Source organism: Carassius auratus, chromosome 47, assembly GCF_003368295.1.
Source record: "Carassius auratus strain Wakin chromosome 47, ASM336829v1, whole genome shotgun sequence".
Lineage (NCBI taxonomy): Eukaryota > Metazoa > Chordata > Actinopteri > Cypriniformes > Cyprinidae > Carassius > Carassius auratus.
The window spans coordinates 2786196-2806867 of NC_039289.1; the positions used below are offsets into that span (position 1 = coordinate 2786196).

General features: G+C 34.2%; 1 protein-coding gene across 6 annotated transcripts; it reads right to left on the bottom strand.

Moving 5' to 3' along the window:
* Positions 1-75: 75 nt before the first annotated feature.
* On the bottom strand, positions 76-18560 carry glsa (glutaminase a). Of its 6 annotated transcripts, none has more exons than XM_026235725.1 (18): positions 18251-18559; positions 12781-12871; positions 12532-12650; positions 11893-12022; positions 11718-11797; positions 11439-11602; positions 10509-10567; positions 9152-9184; positions 9003-9061; positions 8670-8736; positions 8531-8581; positions 7191-7367; positions 6952-7083; positions 6772-6864; positions 4308-4369; positions 4105-4181; positions 3884-3947; positions 76-2603 (listed from the first exon to the last, which is right to left on the bottom strand). In XM_026235725.1, exons 1-18 carry the CDS (start codon positions 18409-18411, stop codon positions 2450-2452), a joined length of 1773 nt encoding a protein of 590 aa, XP_026091510.1. In that variant the 5' UTR covers positions 18412-18559; the 3' UTR covers positions 76-2449. The 6 variants fall into 6 exon arrangements, with proteins under 6 accessions (XP_026091510.1, XP_026091509.1, XP_026091511.1 ...); XM_026235724.1 differs by having other exon boundaries at positions 12781-12877; XM_026235726.1 differs by lacking the exon at positions 18251-18559 and adding an exon at positions 13800-14283 and having other exon boundaries at positions 12781-12877.
* Between the last annotated feature and the right edge of the window lie 2112 nt (positions 18561-20672).

Genomic DNA, 20672 nt, shown 5'->3' on the forward strand with positions numbered 1-20672 from the left:
AAAATGCAAATAAAATTGGCTAAAGTGCAACACTAATGAAGTTGGATACAATTTGTAACCTACTTTCGTTTGTGTTGCTTCAATTTTTTGCAATTGTCCACAGTTGAGCATGTATATCAACACACACACACACACACACACACACACACTACAAAACACACATTTACAACATTTTAACAACAGTGTCCCACTAGAAAAGAATTCACGTAATTGAGATTGCCTTAGCTTTGGAGGTTTTTCAAGTATGTGCGTTTCTCTTTGTCATCCGTACTGTACATTAGAACAATCACTGTGCTTTTCTGCATACAACATGTGGTTATAGACAACTGACGGGACTGTTTAGCCTGCATTTTGTCCATAGCAATCAATGCCAGTGCATTTTTTTATTCTTTTTAACTTCCAATCTTAATTGTCATTTCACCATGTACTAAGAATAAAACAACATTTGAAATTTTTTACTTGGTTATTTTTCCAAATGATCGCTAAACTAAAAATCACACAACAAATCCACATCCGGGATTTAAATGTCTTGCAGACGAAGCAAAGGTGACACTGCAACCCAGTTTGGATGTTACTTTTGTTGGTTTTCCACATAATTATTCATAAGTCAACTACTGTAAGATTTCCAGTATGCTTAAGTATTGAAAAATGTTCCTTTTCAAAAATACAGGAACTTCCTGTAGCACAATAAACAAAAAGATATGAAAATCATCCTTTTGGTGGTTAAATTAATTTCAGTGACACTTAACTAATGTTAATAAATTGAAACTTACTGTAAGTTGTATCGGTTTGACATACCATACATTTTTGTAACAATGAACGAGCAGGTGAAAAATGGTCTTTCAAGTACTTTGAAGTAATCTCGGTAACAATTTACAGTAAGTTACAATGTGTTAAAATTAAGCAGATAAGTATCACATACAAGGAATTCCTGTGATACAAATAAAGTCCAGGAACAAAAATGGTCCTTCTAGTGCTTTAAAGTAATTTTGGTGACACTTCACTAATGTTAACAACTGTAAAGTAAAAAGGTACCAAAATACAGGAATTCCTGTAGTACAATTAACCGGCAGATAAGAAAATGGTCCTTCTAGTGCTTAAAAGTAATTACAGTGACAGTTTACAGTAAGTTTCATTTAACATTAGTTAAGTATACATGTATTAAATACAAGGAATTCCTGTAGTACAATAAATGGGTGCTTTACACTTTACAATAAGTTTCAATTTGTTAACATTAGTTAGTTCGATGGCTATCAAATACAGGAAATTCCTGTAGTACACTGAACAGGCAGGTATAAAAATTGTCCTTCTAGTGCTTTAAAGGAATTTCAGACACACTTTACAATAAGTTTAATTTGTTGACATTAATCACATAGATAACCAATGCAGGGAAAATTAAAAAAGGTCCTTCTAGTGCTTAAAAGTAATTTACTCTTAAACACTTTTTTATCCAAAGCAACTTACAAATGAGGACAATGGAAGCAATTTCAATAACTAAATAAATAAAGAATTTCAGTAACACTTTGCAATAAGTTTCAGTTGGTTAACATTAGGTAGATGTGTATCATGAATTAACAATGAATAATACTTTTACAACATTTATTAATCTTAGTTATTTTTTGTAATTTTTACAGATAATACATTTTAGTTCAATTTTAAATTAATAGCACATATCACATGTTGAATCAATATGAATGAACAATGAAAAAGAATATATTTTTAACTGGCTAGATTAATCAATTCTGTTACTTATTAGAATGATACCTAAATTAACTAATGTTAAATGTAACAGTAATAAAAAATAATTAAAAAAACTTCATGTAAAGTGTTACTTTAATTTAATTAAGAAAAATATTGAAGAACAAATAAACAATACAAAAAAAAATTGTGCAAAAAAATGTAAAAGTGCTATTTTTTTGTTTTTGACAAAGAACAATGTCATTTTTGGAACATATTCACAAGCTACACAATTAAAAGGCATAAATAACTACTATTGGTCTACATGTTGATACCTAAGTTAAGACTTAAGTAGAACAAAGAACAAGTGTTTAAAAAAAAAATATCAGAATGACACACATCCCTCCCAGTGCTACCCTCTCCAATCAAGCTGCCTTTTCCTAGATATATTTTCTTAAATATCTGACATTATTATGCATCTATGAAGGTTCTCAAACTATACATGAATGTACATGAACCATATAGAAGTATTGAGTATATTCTATTCAAAATGTGTTTATGTGGAGATACAGCTAAATAAGACTTTATGAGGCTACACTCCCCCAAGGGTAAGATAAAACAAAATGACCATGTTAACAGAGGTTACACATCATACACATAAACATCACAACACTGTAAAGGTGTGTTTTACATGGATTCTTCTCAAATGCGTACCTCAGACACACAGACTCGCTGGGAAAAATCTGGAGTGTTTTAACGCAACAGATCATCTCTACAGCATCCCGTCCAGATTCTTCTCTGCCGTCTCCTTTTCGCTGTCAGCAGTGGTCTCCTTAGGGCTGTAAGCATTGTGATAATCCTGCAGGATCGTTACGACGTCATGATGGCCGAAATGAATGGCCTCGTCCATGGGAGTGTTACCCCACCTGTACAGGGATCAAACGACAAGTTTAAAAGGCAAGTTTACTGTTTATTAGTAATTTCTTTGTGTGAAAAAAAAAATAAATAAATCAAATGGAAGTCAAAGGGGTGAACTTATACCACATTAAAAATATATGATTCATAACATTAAACATCATCGATCAACTAAAAACACTCAATTTATGAAGCTTAAGATACGAGCTTTGGCTTTTAAACCCTCCAGTGCATTTGTACCAGAACATTCATAATGGATAAATAATGGCTGGCGGGATGCTTGGTGCTCTTTTTTTCGTTATCTTTTTTTCCTTCTAATATCTTTTAGTAATCATCGTAAATCATATACAATTTGAAATCTTAAAATTAGTTGAAAAGCTCAAAATTAATCTGGTAAAAACCATTTTGAAATCGGACATGGAGATGGTACTTTAAATTTTTTTGCCATCTTCTCCTCCTTAGTGGGTGGTGTCAAGTGTCATATTACAAAATATATTACGGTATTTTACAATCTTAACTTTTTATAATCTTGACAAAATACATTTCGTTGGAAAGGTCTGAGTCTCAAGATTCCATATTTGGTGGTTCTTTTGTTATAAGTTGAGAGAGAAATGTATACATTTGTAACAGAAATTTACATTTGAAAAAGATTTTTTTTTAATATCAACTTCAAATTTGGAACATAACTTATTTAGATATATGGCTTTAATTTTATAGCAATTTTGGATGATTTTTTTAATTATTTACTTTATATAAAATTAAAAAATTATAATAGAATTATAAATTTAATTGATAAAACTACAACTTCAGCATTAAAAAAAAAAAAAAAAAGAATTTAATAAAAAATTATTAACTGCAACCACTATGATAGTGTTAAAAATATTGTAATGCAATAAAAAAAAATAACATTCACAATATTATACTATCCACAACTATAGGTTTTTCTAAAGTGGAGAAAGGGTTCTATTTGAGATTAATCCTATTTTGATAGTGATTTATCTATTTGATAACTTAATGGTTAGTTAAGCACAATGAAGTGACACAAATGCATTCAGCTATATGTAAATATGTATGAAAATATAATCAAGATGGCTGACAATAAACAAATCAAGAAAAAAAGAAGAACATTTCTTGAAAACAACTTTAAGAACATACTATAGTCTATAATATTGCAGTTTTGCAACAGTCTTGCCTTATTTTGTGACCTGCTTTTCACATATAGGCGTTTTTAACAGTTGTAAACAGATGTAAAAAAAAATAGGATCTGTGTTGTAGTATGTCACATTCATACCTGTCTTTGGGCACTGGGTTCACCTTACAAGCCTCTAGGAGGAAACGCACAACCTCAGTGTGACCTGAAACACACAAAAGTGCAGATTAGCAAGATTTCCACTCAGCACAGACAGAAAATGAGGTCAGGCAGAGGAAACAAACAGCAAGTCAGAGGTCTGGGGGTTGAAGCACATGATAATATGAACAGTTGCAGAGTTTGAGAAGTTCCTGTCACTCCACCTTCAGCAGCAGCGACATGAAGGGCCGTCCGAGAGTCGTAATCTCTCTGCTCCATATCCATCGACGATAGCGCAAACCTATGCAAAGTGCAAACATGCATGAAGTAGACGGTAGAGGTAGAAACTCAAGGTTTAAAATGCAAATTGTGTTCAGAAATGCAAAAAAAAAAAAAAAAAAAAAAAAGTGACTTTGTGGCGTGGTACCTTCTCAGAGCTGACACGTCTCCGGTGTAGGCCGCAAACAGCAGATTAATAACCGACTTCACCTGAAAGAAAACAAAAGTTGTTTGTGGTACATTAACAACATCAGGACGAAATCATAACTTAGCACAAATCAGGTCACATTTGGGGAGTGCAAAAAACGACATCAAAGGCAACATGTGAAACAAAAGGACAGTTAAACAAAACTAACAACAGTTGCAATGTTTTCAAAGCAGGGATAAAGAAACAAAATACACAAAGAGATAAATAAAATGTGTGTTTATCAATCATTTATTAAACCACATGACAAAATAAATAAAATAAAGTCAACCTAGTTCAAAGAAGATAATCTTATTGGCACAAACAAATGGTTTCTAAAAAGTTGCACATATTTCACATTGAGTCGCATTTTCAATAAAGTCAATGGCAAACTGAAATCCAGTCACTTGAAAGCAAGAACTTTTTAAAAATAAAATAAAAGTTCAGCAGTCAGTTTAAATGATACCAAGTTTAAAACATTTCTCAGTGGGAAGTCGCTTTTAGTTCAGTACTTTGTTTCAAAAATGATAAGCGATTCCTTAAACTGACAGTATATTGAAATACCTACAGTAAGTGTTTAATTCAAGTGAAAACTGGGTTATAGATGTAGATGATTTGAGCACAGGATGAAATGTGCATTGTGAAACCACTAGTCACACATCTTTTCTAGCTGATCACAGTCGACCCATTCCGCTCTGGTTAGCGTTAATCACTTGTGTGGTTTGTACTTATACAAGATCTAAACTCCTTCCTTTTATCATTTACACAAAATAAAACATTGTGACTGCTGGACTGAATCCAGAGGACTGCAGAATTTATAAAGACACTTTATACAGGCACAGATTTTGACTGTTTACATTAAACAGTTCTTTCAAATCCATTCACATACTTTTCTTCACTTGAACCCCAATACTGCTTGAAATAAGTTAACAGAACCTGCACCAAAACATACATTCAACAAACACTTTTAAACAAACCTTTAGACACATAAAGGGGGTCAATGGAAGAGCATAATATAATCATGCACAAATAAAAAAATTAAATGACCTGTAAATGTAAATGTAAAGAATAGTTCTTAAGGTATTTGTTGTAGTACAGGAGAAAGTATGTTTATGAACGGTGGGGGAAAACAAACAATTTTTTACAGTTTTTAATCAATAATTTTTTAATCACAATATAACAGTATCATTACCCAGATATTGATATCATATTGAATTGTTTGGGCTTTACCGATTCCCTTAATTTTAACATTAAAATGTCGCATATAAGGTTTAAAGGTCTTTGGCTTGCTTTATAGCATGCCTTTCAGGCAAACAAACTACAAAACCTCCATTAACAAATACACAAACAAATAAAAAAACAATAACAAAAAAAAAAACCTAAAACAAAAAACAACTAAAACAAAACAAAATCCAATTTAAAAAAAAAGAAAAAGCAAAACAAAAAAAAACAAAACCAACTAAAACGAAACAAAAAACAAACAAAAACAAAACACAGTTCAAAAGGACAGAACCTTTCTAACCCCAAAGACTGATGAACAGAATAAAAAGATTAGATGAAGGGCTGACAAAACATGGCAGGAAGGGTGGGCGCTGTCGTCTCTTCTAGTTTCTTTCCGCCACGCTTTCCATCCTATAGACTACAGAGGTAGAATTGTCCTCGTCCGTTTCGGAAGGACAGACCTTTTTCCACACTTTGTCAGTGAGCGCTAGTTCCTTCTGAAGACTCTTATAGTCCAGCGGTTCAAGACTCTGCTGCTGCTGCTGCGGTTCAACCAATACGGACACGGATAGATCATCAGATTAGATTATTTCATCGTGGAATTTGCAGCTTGGATTAGTATGGATGGCAGAGAGTGAAGAAAACAGGGAAACAGTGGAAATTTAAGCAAGCCTGGTGTTATTTTTAAGTAAAGAGGCATAATGTCCATAATTATTTGACACTTATTATTTTATGTAAGCAAAGCAGTAAAATATTTAGCATCATAAAAGGAGTTGCATGGATGGTAGTGGAGTTAAAAAGCAGAGAGCATGCTACTCCTCCAGCAGAGGGCAGACAAAGAAGAAAAAAGAAATACATTTGCTAAAAGAAGTGAAATGTTCAACAGGTTAACATTGCAGGACATTTAGCATTTTTTAGCTTGCCAGAACACACGCATCAAAACAAACACACACACACACACACACACACACACACACTCTCAATGTCAAAGTAACAGGATTCTTTGCATAAATTGCATGTAGAGGTGGGATATACAGGGGCCCCAAAAGGTTAAATGATGCTTAATGCACAAATTTAATGCATTAGATAATAAACTGCATCATTATTATTATTATTTTTTTTTTTTGTAAAACAACATTCAAATATGTACAATGCACATTCCTAGTTGCACACTATCTGTGGGTTGAAAGTCAAATCTCTCACTCACCCGCTGGTCTCCACCCTCTCGGCGTGGATCCAATTTCTTGGCAAAATGCCGTAAATTATCATAGTTGTGGAAATTACAGAGCTGGACCAGATCCTGAAAGAAAACGAAGACTTCAGTTCATGTGAGCGAGAAAGCCACCGTTGTAACAATATATTAGTTGAGATGATATAGATTTATTACCGTGCAAAACTGGATCCCTCGCACACTATTGCCCAGTTTGTCAAGAGGAGGAGACCAACACATGATGCCCATCACATTGGGGACCACCAGTAGGATGCCTCCAGAAACACCCGATTTAGCCGGGAGACCAACCTACGGTACAACACACAACCCGAGTTTGTCGCAGACTGTGAAAGTGTTTTTTTTTTTTTTTTTTACACTGAACATAAAATCCATCAGACATTTCGTGAGGAACTCACATGGAAAGCGAACTGTCCGGAGAAGTCGTACATGCCGCAGGAGTGCATGAGACTCAGAGTGTCCCGTACAGCCTCGGGGTTCAGCACGCGCTCGCCCGTGATTGGACAGAAGCCGCCGTTCGCCAGGGTAGCTGCCATCACGCTGGCGCTCTCGCACGTTACCTCAATGGAGCACAGCTTGACAAACAAAACAAAAACATGTATTTTCTGATATTTGAATATTAACATTTGCATGCTGCAACCATTTAATTTAAATGAATATTATAGCACAGAACTCTTAAAGGAATAGTTCACTCAAAAATGGAATATGCTGAGAAATTACCCTCAGGCCACTCGAGATGTTGATCTTTTGATCAGTTGCTCATCAATTAATCCTCTGTAGTGAATGGGTGCCGTGAGAATGAGAGTCCAAACAGCTGATAAAAACATCACAATAATCCACACCACACAAGTCCAATCCATCAGTTTGCAAAAAGCTGCATGTTTGTTAAAAAAAAAAAAAAAAATCACTAAGAGGTTTTTATACTTCAAACCATTGCTTCCAGCTAAACTACCAGTGCAAAAAAAAAAAAAAAAACCGGTGTTTCCTGCAATGAAAATGTCCATTCCCTGTTGTCTTGGACTGTTTTCACTTGTAAACGGTGCCTAATCTGTGCAGATTTCTTTCCTGATTCAGACAAGACGACTAATTCACTGGAAGAAGCAAGAGGACTTGTATTTTAGCTGGAACTGGTGGTTTGAAGTTAAAAACGTCTTAATGAAGGATTAGTTTAATACAAATCCTTAATTTTTTACTTTACAAGATGCTAATTGATGGATTGGATTACTTGTGATGTTTTTATCAGCTGTTTGGACTCTCATTCTGACGGCACCCATTCACTGCAGAGGAGCCATTGGTGAGCAAGTGATGTAATGCTACATTTCTCAAAACCTGTTCAGATGAAAAAAAACTAACAAACAAAAACTCATCTACATCTTGGATGGCCTGAGCGTGAAAACCTTTTCAGCTAATTAAAGTTTCTGGGAGAACCATATCATTCATTCTTTGTTGTAACTATTGAAAAAAATGTGTAAAATACTTACAAAATCAAGCGAATGCAAACAGGTAATGTGTTAATGTGGAAACTTTCTTTAAGCTTGACTATTCGGTAATATTTCAAAACACTTAGCATACTTTAACAAGCATATGCTTTCGGTACTTGTTACTATAATTTTTTAGTTTTTTTTTAACAAACATTTTTAATGTTGGAAGCTTACGTCTACAGGCAGCTATGCACATATTCAACATTCATTTCCAAATTGAAAACTTGTGCAAAAAAGGCTGTTTAACTTATACTAACCTGGAAGTAAAGGTCCAGGATGGAGATCATATCTGTACCCTCTGGGAAACACTGGAAGAAAGGGGGAAAAATTTAAAAACTCATGTTTTTAGTACATTTTTAATGGTCCCTAATTGCTATAAAATGTTTAAACGTATACCTTCTTTTCCTTCAAGTAGTAACCAATGGCAAAGTTTCTGTCACCTGACAGTCGCTCTGACTGAAACCTACCAACAACAAGAAACAAGAAAGTACTTACAGAAAGAACTCGTTTTAGTAAGTTACAATGTTTTGCTTTATTTAACATTTGTTTAGTTTTGTATTTTAAAATTTTAAATGTTCCGTTGAATACTTAATACCAGTTACATATTTGCACTCGTTTTTATCTTGTTTATTATTGACTGTTCACTTAAACATTTACTTAATTGACAAATATCTGATATTGAGAATAATGATATTTCACTGCTAATAGCATTAATAAAAAATCACTTACGTAGCGTTGCTGAAACCAACATATTCATTTCCTGCCAACTTATTCATAAAGTTCATCACCTGAAACAAAACGCTTCATGAAACACAGCAGCTCTCGACATGATAAACAGTACAAATATAAAAAGAGTCATACTGTACTATTATACTTACATAGTCAAACTTCTCAGCGTTGCTCACACCTTGCTGAAAGTCAAAAAGAAACTGCATGAACATTTTATATCATAGAAAATATCATACACACAAACTTATTGCATAGCCATTCCGGTTAAAGGAAACTTTATTAAACTAACACAGTTAAATTAGATTGACAGCTGAAGTATAATCATTCGTCTACAGCTTTAGAAGCTTTTAAAAGGAAGAATGGAAAAATTAAAGGATTCTAGCTCACTAGATTTGAGTAACATCTTTGAAAGAAATAAAGGCAAACAGTGTTTGTGTCCAAGTAAGTACTATTATTGTTGAGGAATCACAAGTGTAAGTTGTTAAAGGGGTGTGGAAAAATCAGACAAAACTAAAAGATAAAAAAAAAACACTAAATTGTCAAGTAATTTGAACTATGTGCTGTCTGTAAGTTTGTTTTAGTAGAGTTCTGAAGCAACTCATGTAATGCATTGATTTGAGGCTCTAAAATCATGTTTTCCACATTGAAGAAATGAAATGAAAAACAGTAGTGTATCTGACTAAATACGTCTACAAATTCAAACAAAAATAAAGCTTGATTCTGGAGTAATTCAACAAAATTACATTTGATTTTCTGTCAAGGCAATGAGTTTGTCAGACTCGCGCTAATGTAGCGTAGCATTAGCTCGGTTTGAAATTCGCTCAATGAGGAAAAACAGATAAATGAAAGGGAAATTACCAAACGTCATTGACCTGTTGGAGGGTCAAAATTTCCCACAGTTCCTAATGCTGTAAAATACGCAACAACAATAAAACCACAGAAAGCCTTCACACAGACATCACACATTACCACCTCCACAGGCCTGAGAAATTCACCTTTAACCCCACTAACTGTCATCACAAATTCAGCACCTGCTAAGACAGTTATAAACATATACGTGTACATGTTTGCAGTATTGTATATCATAGTGTTAACAGGTAAACAGAGCCCTGCATTTCTGATGTAACTACAGATTGGGGCTGTTTTCAAAGTGACTGCTCTCAGAAGAATAAAAACATTTGATATTAATACAGCATATTGTGGATGTCTTCCTCCCAAATCTTGTTTCTAAAGTGTTCAATTCCAGATCCCTGACTATTATTCGTTCACTGGCATTCGTTTGCTCTTTTTCCCTTATCTCTCCCCATCCCACTTCTGTTTCTCTCTTCAATATAATCCTTTCAGCGTGATTATTCATAACCTTAATCTGATGAGAGGGAGGGAGAGTAATCAAATTAAATCCATTCGTCCCTCGGATCCGTTCTCATGTCAAACATCCACAACAATAAAGCAGTTTTGGGCCCCCGTTTTATCAAAAAAGGACGTAAGGATGAGAAAGTGATTTACCTTGAGGAGAGAAGTGCATACTATGGCACCAGCGTTTACCATTGGATTATGAGGTTTATCTGGAAAAATAGATGAATGAATCAATAAACAAAGATGACTCGGAGTGTATGAGGCTTGTTTTCGGGAACATTAAAGGAACAGTTCACCTAAAAACGAATATTTCCTAGTAATGTACTAATGGTGTAGTAGATGAGTTTGTTTTTTCATTGGAACAGGTTTGGATGAATTTAGCATTAGAGCACTTGCTCATCAATGATTCCTCTGCAGTGAATGGGTGCCGTCAGAATGAGAGTCTAAACAGCTGATCAATACATCACAATAATCCACACCACTCCAGTCCATCAGTTAATGTCTTCTGAAGTGAAAAGCTGCATGTTTATAAAAAAAAAAAAAAAAAAAAATCCATCATTAAGAGTTTTGTTCGTTTTCCGTTGCTTTTGTATTAATATTGCTTTTTTGAGTGAAAAAGCCGTCTAATCTTAATCAGGAGAGAAATCTGCATGGATCAAGCACTGTTTACAAATGAAAAAAGTGTTCTAAACAAATACGTTGGTGGATTTTGATGTGAGAGGAAAACAAGAGATGGACTTTTTCATGGGAGGAAGTGTTATTATTTTTGCTCCTACACCAGTAAAATAATAATTAAAAAAAACTTTAATCATACATTTGTTTATTTCAAACACGCAGATTTTCAATTCACTAGACGTTAACTAATGGACTGGACTGGTGGGGATTACTTGTGAAGTTTTTTTCAGCTGTTTGGACTCTAATTTTGGCGGCACCCATTCACAGCAGAACTGTGAAATCTGTTCAGTTGAAGAAAACAAACTCATCTACGTCTTGGGTGACCTAAGAGTGAGTAGTTAATTTTAACAAATTATCATTTTTGGGTGAACTATTCCTTTAAGATTTTTTGTATTCTGAAATTACCTTCTTCGTTAAGAAACAGTTTGTTGAAACGAAGACCGCTGGGTTCCTTCCCAATAAATCGGTGCACGTATTCAGTGCCGTGATCGTGAACAGCAATTGCGTATTTTAATGGCTTCACACACGATTGAAGACAAAATGGAACTTTGGTGTCACCCGCAGTGTACCTGTAACACACATTTTCAACAGAGCTCAGCATAAATATTTGATAGATCAAATCATGTTTACCAGAAAATATACACAAAAATGAAGCAAAATCAATACTAAAGACAGAAATCTCACCGCTGGCCATCTACGGTGCACAAGGCAACACCCCAGAGATTAGGGCTAAATTTTGCTAGCTGAGGAATGTAATCTGCCACCTAATACAATACAAATGTGACAAACCAGAATGTAAACAAATATCATCAGAGATTCACACAGTGTTGGATTTTCTTATCTTATCTGATAAGTGTACCTGGCCACCCGACATTGATTTAGCGCTCTCATAAATTTGATCGATGTGAGAGGTGAATGACTGGAAGTCAGGAATGACAAACTTTTTCCGGAAGGCCTGAGTTAGCAACACAATGTTGCTTTGCACACACCTGTAGGAAAAGAAAAGTGAAGATTATGATTTAGCTTTATTAGCATCAGTATGTTCCTCCAAATCCAAACAAAAAAAGAACATTTACATTAAAAAAAAGTTAGTTGTACTACTTTTGTTGTTTTTAAAATTTTCTTGCATTTTAAGTAATTAGTTTCTTTATTTTTAATTATTTTTGTTTTTAAAATTAAACTAAAGATTTTTTCCTGTAAAGAAAAAAAACTATTATGTGCATTTCTTTTTTTTTTCTCTTTTTTTTTTTTTTTGATAGTTTTAATTTTAGAAACGATAATAATAAACCTGATATGATACTATTTTGGGGCCTTAAGCCATTTTTATGTATTTTCTTAGTGAAACTGCATAATTTATATACTTTATATTTTATACTAAATATGTTAAATGGATGCTCAAAAATCATCCATGAACTAAAAAACTAAAAAAAAAAAAAAAAAAAAAAAAACTACAGACAATATATTCTTAAACAAAAAACTAATACAGCCCATTATTTACTTTTTGAAGAGATGTCGATCCAGAGCGCCATCTGATGTGGTCTTCATGGTGACTTTTAACATCTCCATACACTCCTTAAGACGAGGGTCTCCAGTAAGCAGACCTGTGGATTTCAGTGCCTGAAAAACAACAACAATTAGCCTAAACTTACAACAAACTGAAAACTGAAACAACTATCTGGTCTATAAACCAAGACATGTGTTATAAGAGATATATGGTAGCGATGGCCTTGCTGGTGTTTGGTTTTACCGTAGTAAACTTGTGAGCTGGAATTTTCTCCTGGCCCTCTGCAATGGTGTAAAACAGCAGATCTTCCAGGCTGGGCAAAATGCCTGCTTTCCTTCTCCTGTGATGTGAACGGATACACAGAGAATCCAGTAAGCAGACAGAAAACAAAAATAGACCGTATACTCAACAAAAAGGGTTTATCAGCTGCAGCAGATGTCGTACTCAAATTTCATGCCATTTTAGTCTCAGAATTATTACTCTCAAAATGCCAGTCAGTAGGTTTCATATTGGACAACAAAGGTGTTTTTGAATTAAACCAATTTCAATTGTCAAAAACCCCAAATATACTCGATGCAAGTAAAAGTCGCATTCTCATATTCTACCATTAGGGGTGCTATTAGCATCATCCTTAGTTTTAAAAAAATTTTAAACTGTCAAGGAAGATTTTAGAATTGAGTTAAAGTGATTAATTGTTAGTTAGCTAGATCACATCAACATAAGCATATTTGCACAAAAGTGAAAGGAAAATGCGTTTTACCCCTGACTGACACTGTGAGATCATCTGAAACTTAGTCTGTTAGAAAAGGGGGTTATTTAACATTACTCCGGTTTGTGAAAGATAAATGTTAAGCAGGAGCTAAGTAAAGCATTTGGGAACAAAACTTCCAAGGACTTCCTACACTTGATTCAAAAGTTTAAACCAACAATGGATGGCATTCTGGGATAGCTACACAATACAGGCATTGAAGAACTCTTTGGGTAAAAGCGTCAAATGTTGTGTTAACAGGTCACAAACCATCCAGAAATTAACTTAAATGTCTGGAGATTATTTAAGTTGGTGGAAAAATACTGTTCTTAATCCATTGTGGGTTTAAACAATGGCCACCAAAGGCCTTTGTGATGCCATTTTGGGATGATACATTTGGTTCTAGATCACGGAATGGGAATGTTCTTCAGTGGGGAAAACCAAGCTTAGCGTTTAGTAAGGAATAACTGGATGAAAAAAAAAATACAACAAATAAAATGAACCAGATACTTACACAACAAACGCAAAGTATGCAGACAACCAAGAGAAAGAGAGAGAGAGAGAAAGAAAAAACAGAAATGAATGAGACATCCAGACATATAAAACACTGGAAAAATAAATAAACACAAAGAAATGCATATGTATTATTTATGCAGGCTCTAAAAACAAACTGACCTTTGATTTAATTAAAATAGAGATAATAGTTTAATAACACAAAATCAAATTCTAAAACAAAAATGTTAATGATACTACTAATTATACCATTTTTTGTAGCTTTTGGAAATGACACAGAGGGAGAATTAATCTCAAAACATTCAAATTTTGGTTGATAAATCAGCTTTGGAGACTTCAGCCTACAGTCCAGACCAGTGCTGGGGAAAGTTACTTTTCATTGCTTTATAAAGCACAAATAAACACAACACAAGATAAGACTGTCACTTAAATATAAAATCACATTCGGAAGACACAGGTTCACAAATGAGGGAAGACTGTTCCATAGCCTAAGATAAGATCGGCCACCGCAAACTCAAATAAAAAAAAAAATAAAAATAAAAATAAAAACTTTTACAACAGTAATACATTACAATATGGATTTTTTTAAAAAAAAGAAAAACATAGAGGAGACTGTTGACAAAGGAATTGTTAAATAAAGTTATTTTTGTTTTCTTCGCTTACAAACAGTATTCTCGTCGCTTCATAATGTCACGTTTGAACCGCTGATGGCAGATGGACTATTCTGACGACGTCTTTCATACTTTTCTGGACCTTGACAGTGTAACTTACTTGGCAGTCTATGGGACAGTCACAAGCCTCCCGGTTTTCATTCAATACAACTTTAATTGTGTTCCGAAGACGAACAAAGCTTTTGTGTTTGTGTTTGGAATGACGTGGGGGTAAGTGATTAATGACAAAATTTTCATTTGGGGGTAGAGTATCCCTTTAAGCCTCAAATGTGAAATATACATTGGATTGGTTTCTTCTTTTAAATGATAAAAATGTAAAAATATGAATGGTATTATAACGTTATACTTAAACTCAAATTAAAATAATGGAAAAACCCTTAAGGTAACATGTAGAAAGAAAAAAACATATCTTAAGCATGCAGAATAACATAAGTGGACTTTGAATGATTAATTGCCGATTTGAACGATTACGTAATCGCGACATCCATAATTGTAAACACGATTTGACATTCGATTAATTGTGGAGCCCTTATGGTCAGTAATTAATTTTGTTACTTTTGCATTACTTTTTCATGACCTGGGCCGGGCTTGCTTGTTTATATTTAATAACAAAATACCAAAAGGTCATATATTTGGCAACTGGCCCTTTCACACCAAAAGTGAAATGAATAATCCTCAGCTCACTCCCCATTTCTCTGAACACAGGGACAGACATGTCAGTGGATATTGTTGTATATAATGTAAAAGTAATACATTACTTTACTAGTTACCTGAAAAAAAGTAACTAGTAATGCGTTACACCAACACTGGTCCAGACTATTGATAAAAAGCTATACACACACTATTGTGTACAAACACAGCCAGCGCTGATGACCTGGTCAGGCATTAAACTAGGACACCTAACCTGACGAGAACAGCCACCCCTCCCGTCCCAAAGGAGCGATAATCCTTCATTTCCTAGCAAGGTCTCAAGTTCTGATCCTCGCTAATGCACCACGCCAAATGTGCGCTCCGATGATATTTTTACACACAAACACACTGGAAATAATCCACTTGATGTCACCGCTAAATAAACACAATGATGGGATGAGTTATGTGGCATCCCCACTGGGTTGCTTCTAAAATGTATAAACAATTAGTGCAATGTTATTTCCTGTGAATATTTAAGGAATAGTGTGTCTGTGTGGCAGCAAAGGTAAACAATGTGAGAAACAGACATAGGCTACGTGTGTAATATGTGTATTTGGAAGAGAAGGTTGTATGTTTATGTGGTGAAATGTCTGAAAATGCCTCCAGAAGAATTGCAAAGCATGTCAAAACATCCTTGCGGGGACAGCTGTGTGTGTGTGTGAACTTGTGTAAGTCAAACGATTCTGGAACAATATCTCCATTACCTTCTTCCACTTCAACAGGAATTGGTCAAACAACCAGCAAAACAGCTGACGCTCACACAGAATCGCATGCTAATAGAGCCAGTGCAACATATTTTGGCCTGCAGCGAATAAAGCACCAGAAAATGAACCAGCTAACACAAACTGAAAAATACTGTGGTATGAAAATATACCACTATACAAAAAAAATGACTATTTAAAATTAATGTTCGCAAGATTCATTTGGCTTAAGATGGTGAGCACAAACTGGCACAATGTCAATGCATGCAGAGATGCCAGCGTGACACACACACACACACACACACACACACAGACAGACGCATATGTCAGCTGGTGCCGTCACGTCAGATAAACCTTGGATATCAGCGAGTCTTTGGTGATTCATTTTACACTCCCTTTAGTATTCACAGGGTTTGCGTTGAGACCAACCAAAACCACTTAACTAAGTTAAATTTGCATTTATTAATTATTAGTATATAAATCATTGTTTATTATGAAAATGAAATACGCACAATATATTGTTCAAATGACTGATATCTAAAAAGCATATTTTTTAATGATCAACTGGAAACCGATATAACGATTATAACCGATATAAATATAATGATATTGATTATATTAGCACCCACATTAAACGACGATAATGTTTTTTTATTTGATTTATTATAATCTCTCTCTGCAGATTTTAATGTGCGAGTTCGGTGGATTCTGATTGGATGTCAACGTTTTTGTTCATCGGCAAGAAAGAATCATTCAAACCATATTGTTTCTCTGCCCCATTATTGTATTGTATTGACTTTCGTTTTCCAGTAAAATTACAGCGATCATTAAAACTTTATAGTTTTAGTTATCAGTACAGTTTATCATTGGTGTGAAATGGCCTTCAGAAGGGGATTTTATTGAATCTTTTTGTAAGCTAAGCTGTAAGTGCAGCAAAATTAGTGAAATTTTGGCGAACATTTTCAGCCGTTTTTGCCGTGCAACAATAAATGTTATAATATTTCTATGCTTGAGTTTATTTGAAATTTGGAATTCTAAACTGATAGATATTCAACATTTAAAAAAATAACAATAATTCACCCATATATTGCTAGGCTGCTCTGATTGGTTGCCTGTGTGGTGCCATGTGGTTGCTGGAGTGTTCTGGAGATTAAATGTAAAAATGGGATTATTTTATTTTATTCAATTTTTTTCATTCAATTGTGAATCGTATGTCCTGTGTGCTACTTGTATGACAGATATTTGTTATACAGTGTTCCAAATTCAGTCGTAGAAGGTGTTGTAGGTAGCAGACAGGGCAGTTTACTACAGTCTGGAACATGCACACTGGCAGACCGATGGAGAGAAAGGTCAACCTCTCTCCAAGGACAAACACTCATGCATACCGAATGAACGAGAGCAATGCAAAAAAAAATGACAGCACAGGCTGACACGTTCACTGCACACTCAAAGTACTTTTCCGAACAAAGCCCAGTTTCGACACTTCCGAGCTTTGAATACAGTCATTACAGGAAGAGGAAGTGGCTGATCTGGCTGTACGGGAACTAACATGCTTCAAAACTCAATAACCCCATCTGAACCTGAACGATTTAAAGAGCCTGATTCAGATTGAGTGATTTCAAATTGATCAGTAATTTTACAGTATTAACTGTGACTACTGATTTTACATTACATGTATGTGTGTGTGTAATAATATATGTATATATATATATATATATATATATATATATATATATATATATATATGTATATTACACACACACACACATACAAATGTAAATATTTTTAATAAAACATTATATATTATATTTAACATTATAATTTTAATTTTATTATAATTTTTTGTTTTAAAAATAGAATAGTCAATACAGGTCGATCAAAAAAATGTGTCTTCTCAAATATTATTATTTATTTTTTTTAAGCTGAAAGATTCTAGAACATTCCAAATTTCCATTATCCTGATTCATACCAAGAGAAGCAATTTTAAATTTAAAAAATGCTTCAAATGTATCAAACCCACCCTTCAAAGCCCAACGTTTCCGATTTCCGAATTTTTTATTATATAATTTTTATTTATTTAAATAATCCCATTATTAATTTGGCCCCCCATCCATTGTAGAAGCTCTTTCTCTTTGTGCACTCTCTTTGTCCTAAAGATCTTGACCACCTTATAGTTTATCTAAAATATCTAAAGCTATAAATATACCAGACAGATCCCCACATCCATCCTCGTGAATTACAGTAGGCCTTGGAATCGTGTGTAGGGAATGCGGGGCCCCCATATGATTGAATGAAATCCACCCAGGTTTAAAGTGAAAGCAAACCTGCTATCATTAATGGAGCTGTTTTATCAACCCCCCTCTGTCAGGCATGTTTTCGGCTCTACTCACTTCTCGTTGGACCCATCTGTCTGCGTGCACAGGGATCGTCTGAATGGAGGCGTGCATCCTCCTCCGGCGGCTGCTGTATTATCTGAACTATTTCTCCATAGGCGCCTTAGACTGGGTTTGTAAAACTCCTTTAACGACCTCGAGAACCTAAGCTGTAACATTTCAAATTTGACAGCCCAAACAGAATGATTTCCGATAATAACGCTAGTAATATAACACCGTGGGTTATGAGAATGTCGCTTGTTTTAGAGAGCCGTGCCGGTTACTTCCCTCGTTTCTCGGTGCGAATTCACAGGACAGAATCGAATCCGCCCACTGAAGCGGTGCTCGCAGTCCATTGGTCGGAGTGACGTCAGAGCAAACGGTGATTGGGTTAGACGGAATTCAATCATCATTATGACGCCAATGACCTTCCTGCGCTTAATGACGCATTTCAATGCATCGCAAATCCTCCAGTTTTTTTGTATCCTTTTTTTTATTTTATTATTCCTTAAAACAATACGCAAGCAATAACAGATAACAACAGAATATATATTAAAAAAAAGTTTTTTTTTGTCTCCGTTTTTTTGTAATAGTTTGAGCCAGCTCTGATTATAATCGTTGGTGCGAGAGCAGTTTGCACATTATATTATAATAATGACTCATAAAAAAAGTACATTTATAATACTATACTTTGTATTATATCACTTTGCATCAATTATTTTTTTTTTTAAATAGTTCAAGTTAATGTGAGAGTGTGTCTATAGGAGTGACAGGTTTGACATCGTTCTCTTTGGCTGCCTGCCATCAGTATTTCTCCAGAATAAATAAATAAATAAATATTTTATTTATTTTTTAATTTTTAATTTTTTTTGAAAGTCGCAGGGCCCGGCCGAAAAAGTCTGGGAACCACTGGCCTAGGCTATATATATATATATATATATATATATATATATATATATATATATATATATATATATATATATATATATATATATATAAGCATGAAAATATATTAATAATAATTTTATTTATTAATAATTTGTTACTAATTACTAATACATGTCACCAGTTCATTGACATTATTAATTTTTATATTTTTTGATCTATTTGTTTTGGATTGCAAATGCAAATAATGTTTCAGCATATTAATATAAAAATAATAATACCGGTAATTAATATTTATTATAGGAATAGTAGGCAGTAGTATTTTAAAGTCCGCATGAAATCATGAAATTTACTATTTACTTAACAAGCGCACAAAATCTATCTTTTATCAAAATCTGAACATTTACTTCCGCTCTGGAATGGCATTCTTTTTATGATGACGTCAGTGTGACGGCATGGGCAGAATAAATTAAAATTAAATAAAAAAAATAAATTAATATCCTTAAATATTAAATATTTCCTTTAACACACCCCTCCAACAGATTGCTATGAGTGAGAGACAGAGGGGAGGAGCGCAAACATAAAACAACGCCCTCAATTCAACATTCCGTTTCAGATAGAAATACGTCACTACAATGAAAAAGAAAAATCAACAGCGGGTTCATCACTGGAAAAAAAATGTCAAGCTGAGCACATTGCATTGTGGGATGCAGTATTCACACACTGTGCACAGTATGACAGACATGCAGAAACAGAAAGAGTATGCCAGTAACGTTATGCTATTTTTAATATATTCATGTAATGCTCCAGTTATGGCATTTCTTAAATGGTTGAGTTCAGAAATAATTAATAGTATGCTCAAAGATGCCCTGACCTTCAAATGCAGGAAGTTTGAGCTATTAAATGATTATAACCGTTGGTCTGAAAGCAGTTTGAACATTTGTGATACAATATACAATATAATAATGACAGTCATGCTGCCAGTTCATTGCATGATATTGACTGTGAAGGGCACCTATGGATGCAGACTGCTACTCACCGGATGACCGCCCTGCTGTTATGAGCATTATAACAGCTAATGCAAACACTGGATGTCACGTGATGTAAAACTGTAGGGTTAGACTGAAGAATGTGGATACGAAACCCTTGTGAAAGCCTGCTCTGTCTGGTTTGCTGTCCTTGTGGGGACTCTAGGTGTAATGGTTTTTATTCTGTACAAACTATTCTATATTTCATCGCCCTACACCTAAACCTACCGCTCACACAAAACTTTCTGCATTTTTAGTTGGTGTGCATTCATAAGTCCCCACAGGGATAGAAAATCAAGACCGCACACATATACAAACATATTTACCTAGCTAAATGGGACATTCCATAGGCGTAATGGTTTTTATACTGTATAAATCACCCCTAAATTTAGAGAAAACGTTCTGCATTTTTACAATTGAATATATATATATATATATATATACAAACCGAGGTTTTTAGAGATTTTGACAGGTTTAGCTGACTTTTTGGGTACAAATTTGTCCCCAAAATATGGTTTAGTAGGTAC

Bases quoted from the DNA above. Each gene is read 5' to 3' on its own strand.
- glsa (XM_026235724.1), bottom strand. From the start codon at position 18,411: ATGTTACAGCTTAGGTTCTCGAGGTCGTTAAAGGAGTTTTACAAACCC. The intron at 11,603-11,717 runs GTGAGATTTCTG...TGTGTGTTACAG, and splicing joins TGCACCGTAGATGGCCAGCG to GTACACTGCGGGTGACACCA. The intron at 6,865-6,951 runs GTAATAAATCTA...GTTTTCTTTCAG, and splicing joins GAGGGATCCAGTTTTGCACG to GATCTGGTCCAGCTCTGTAA.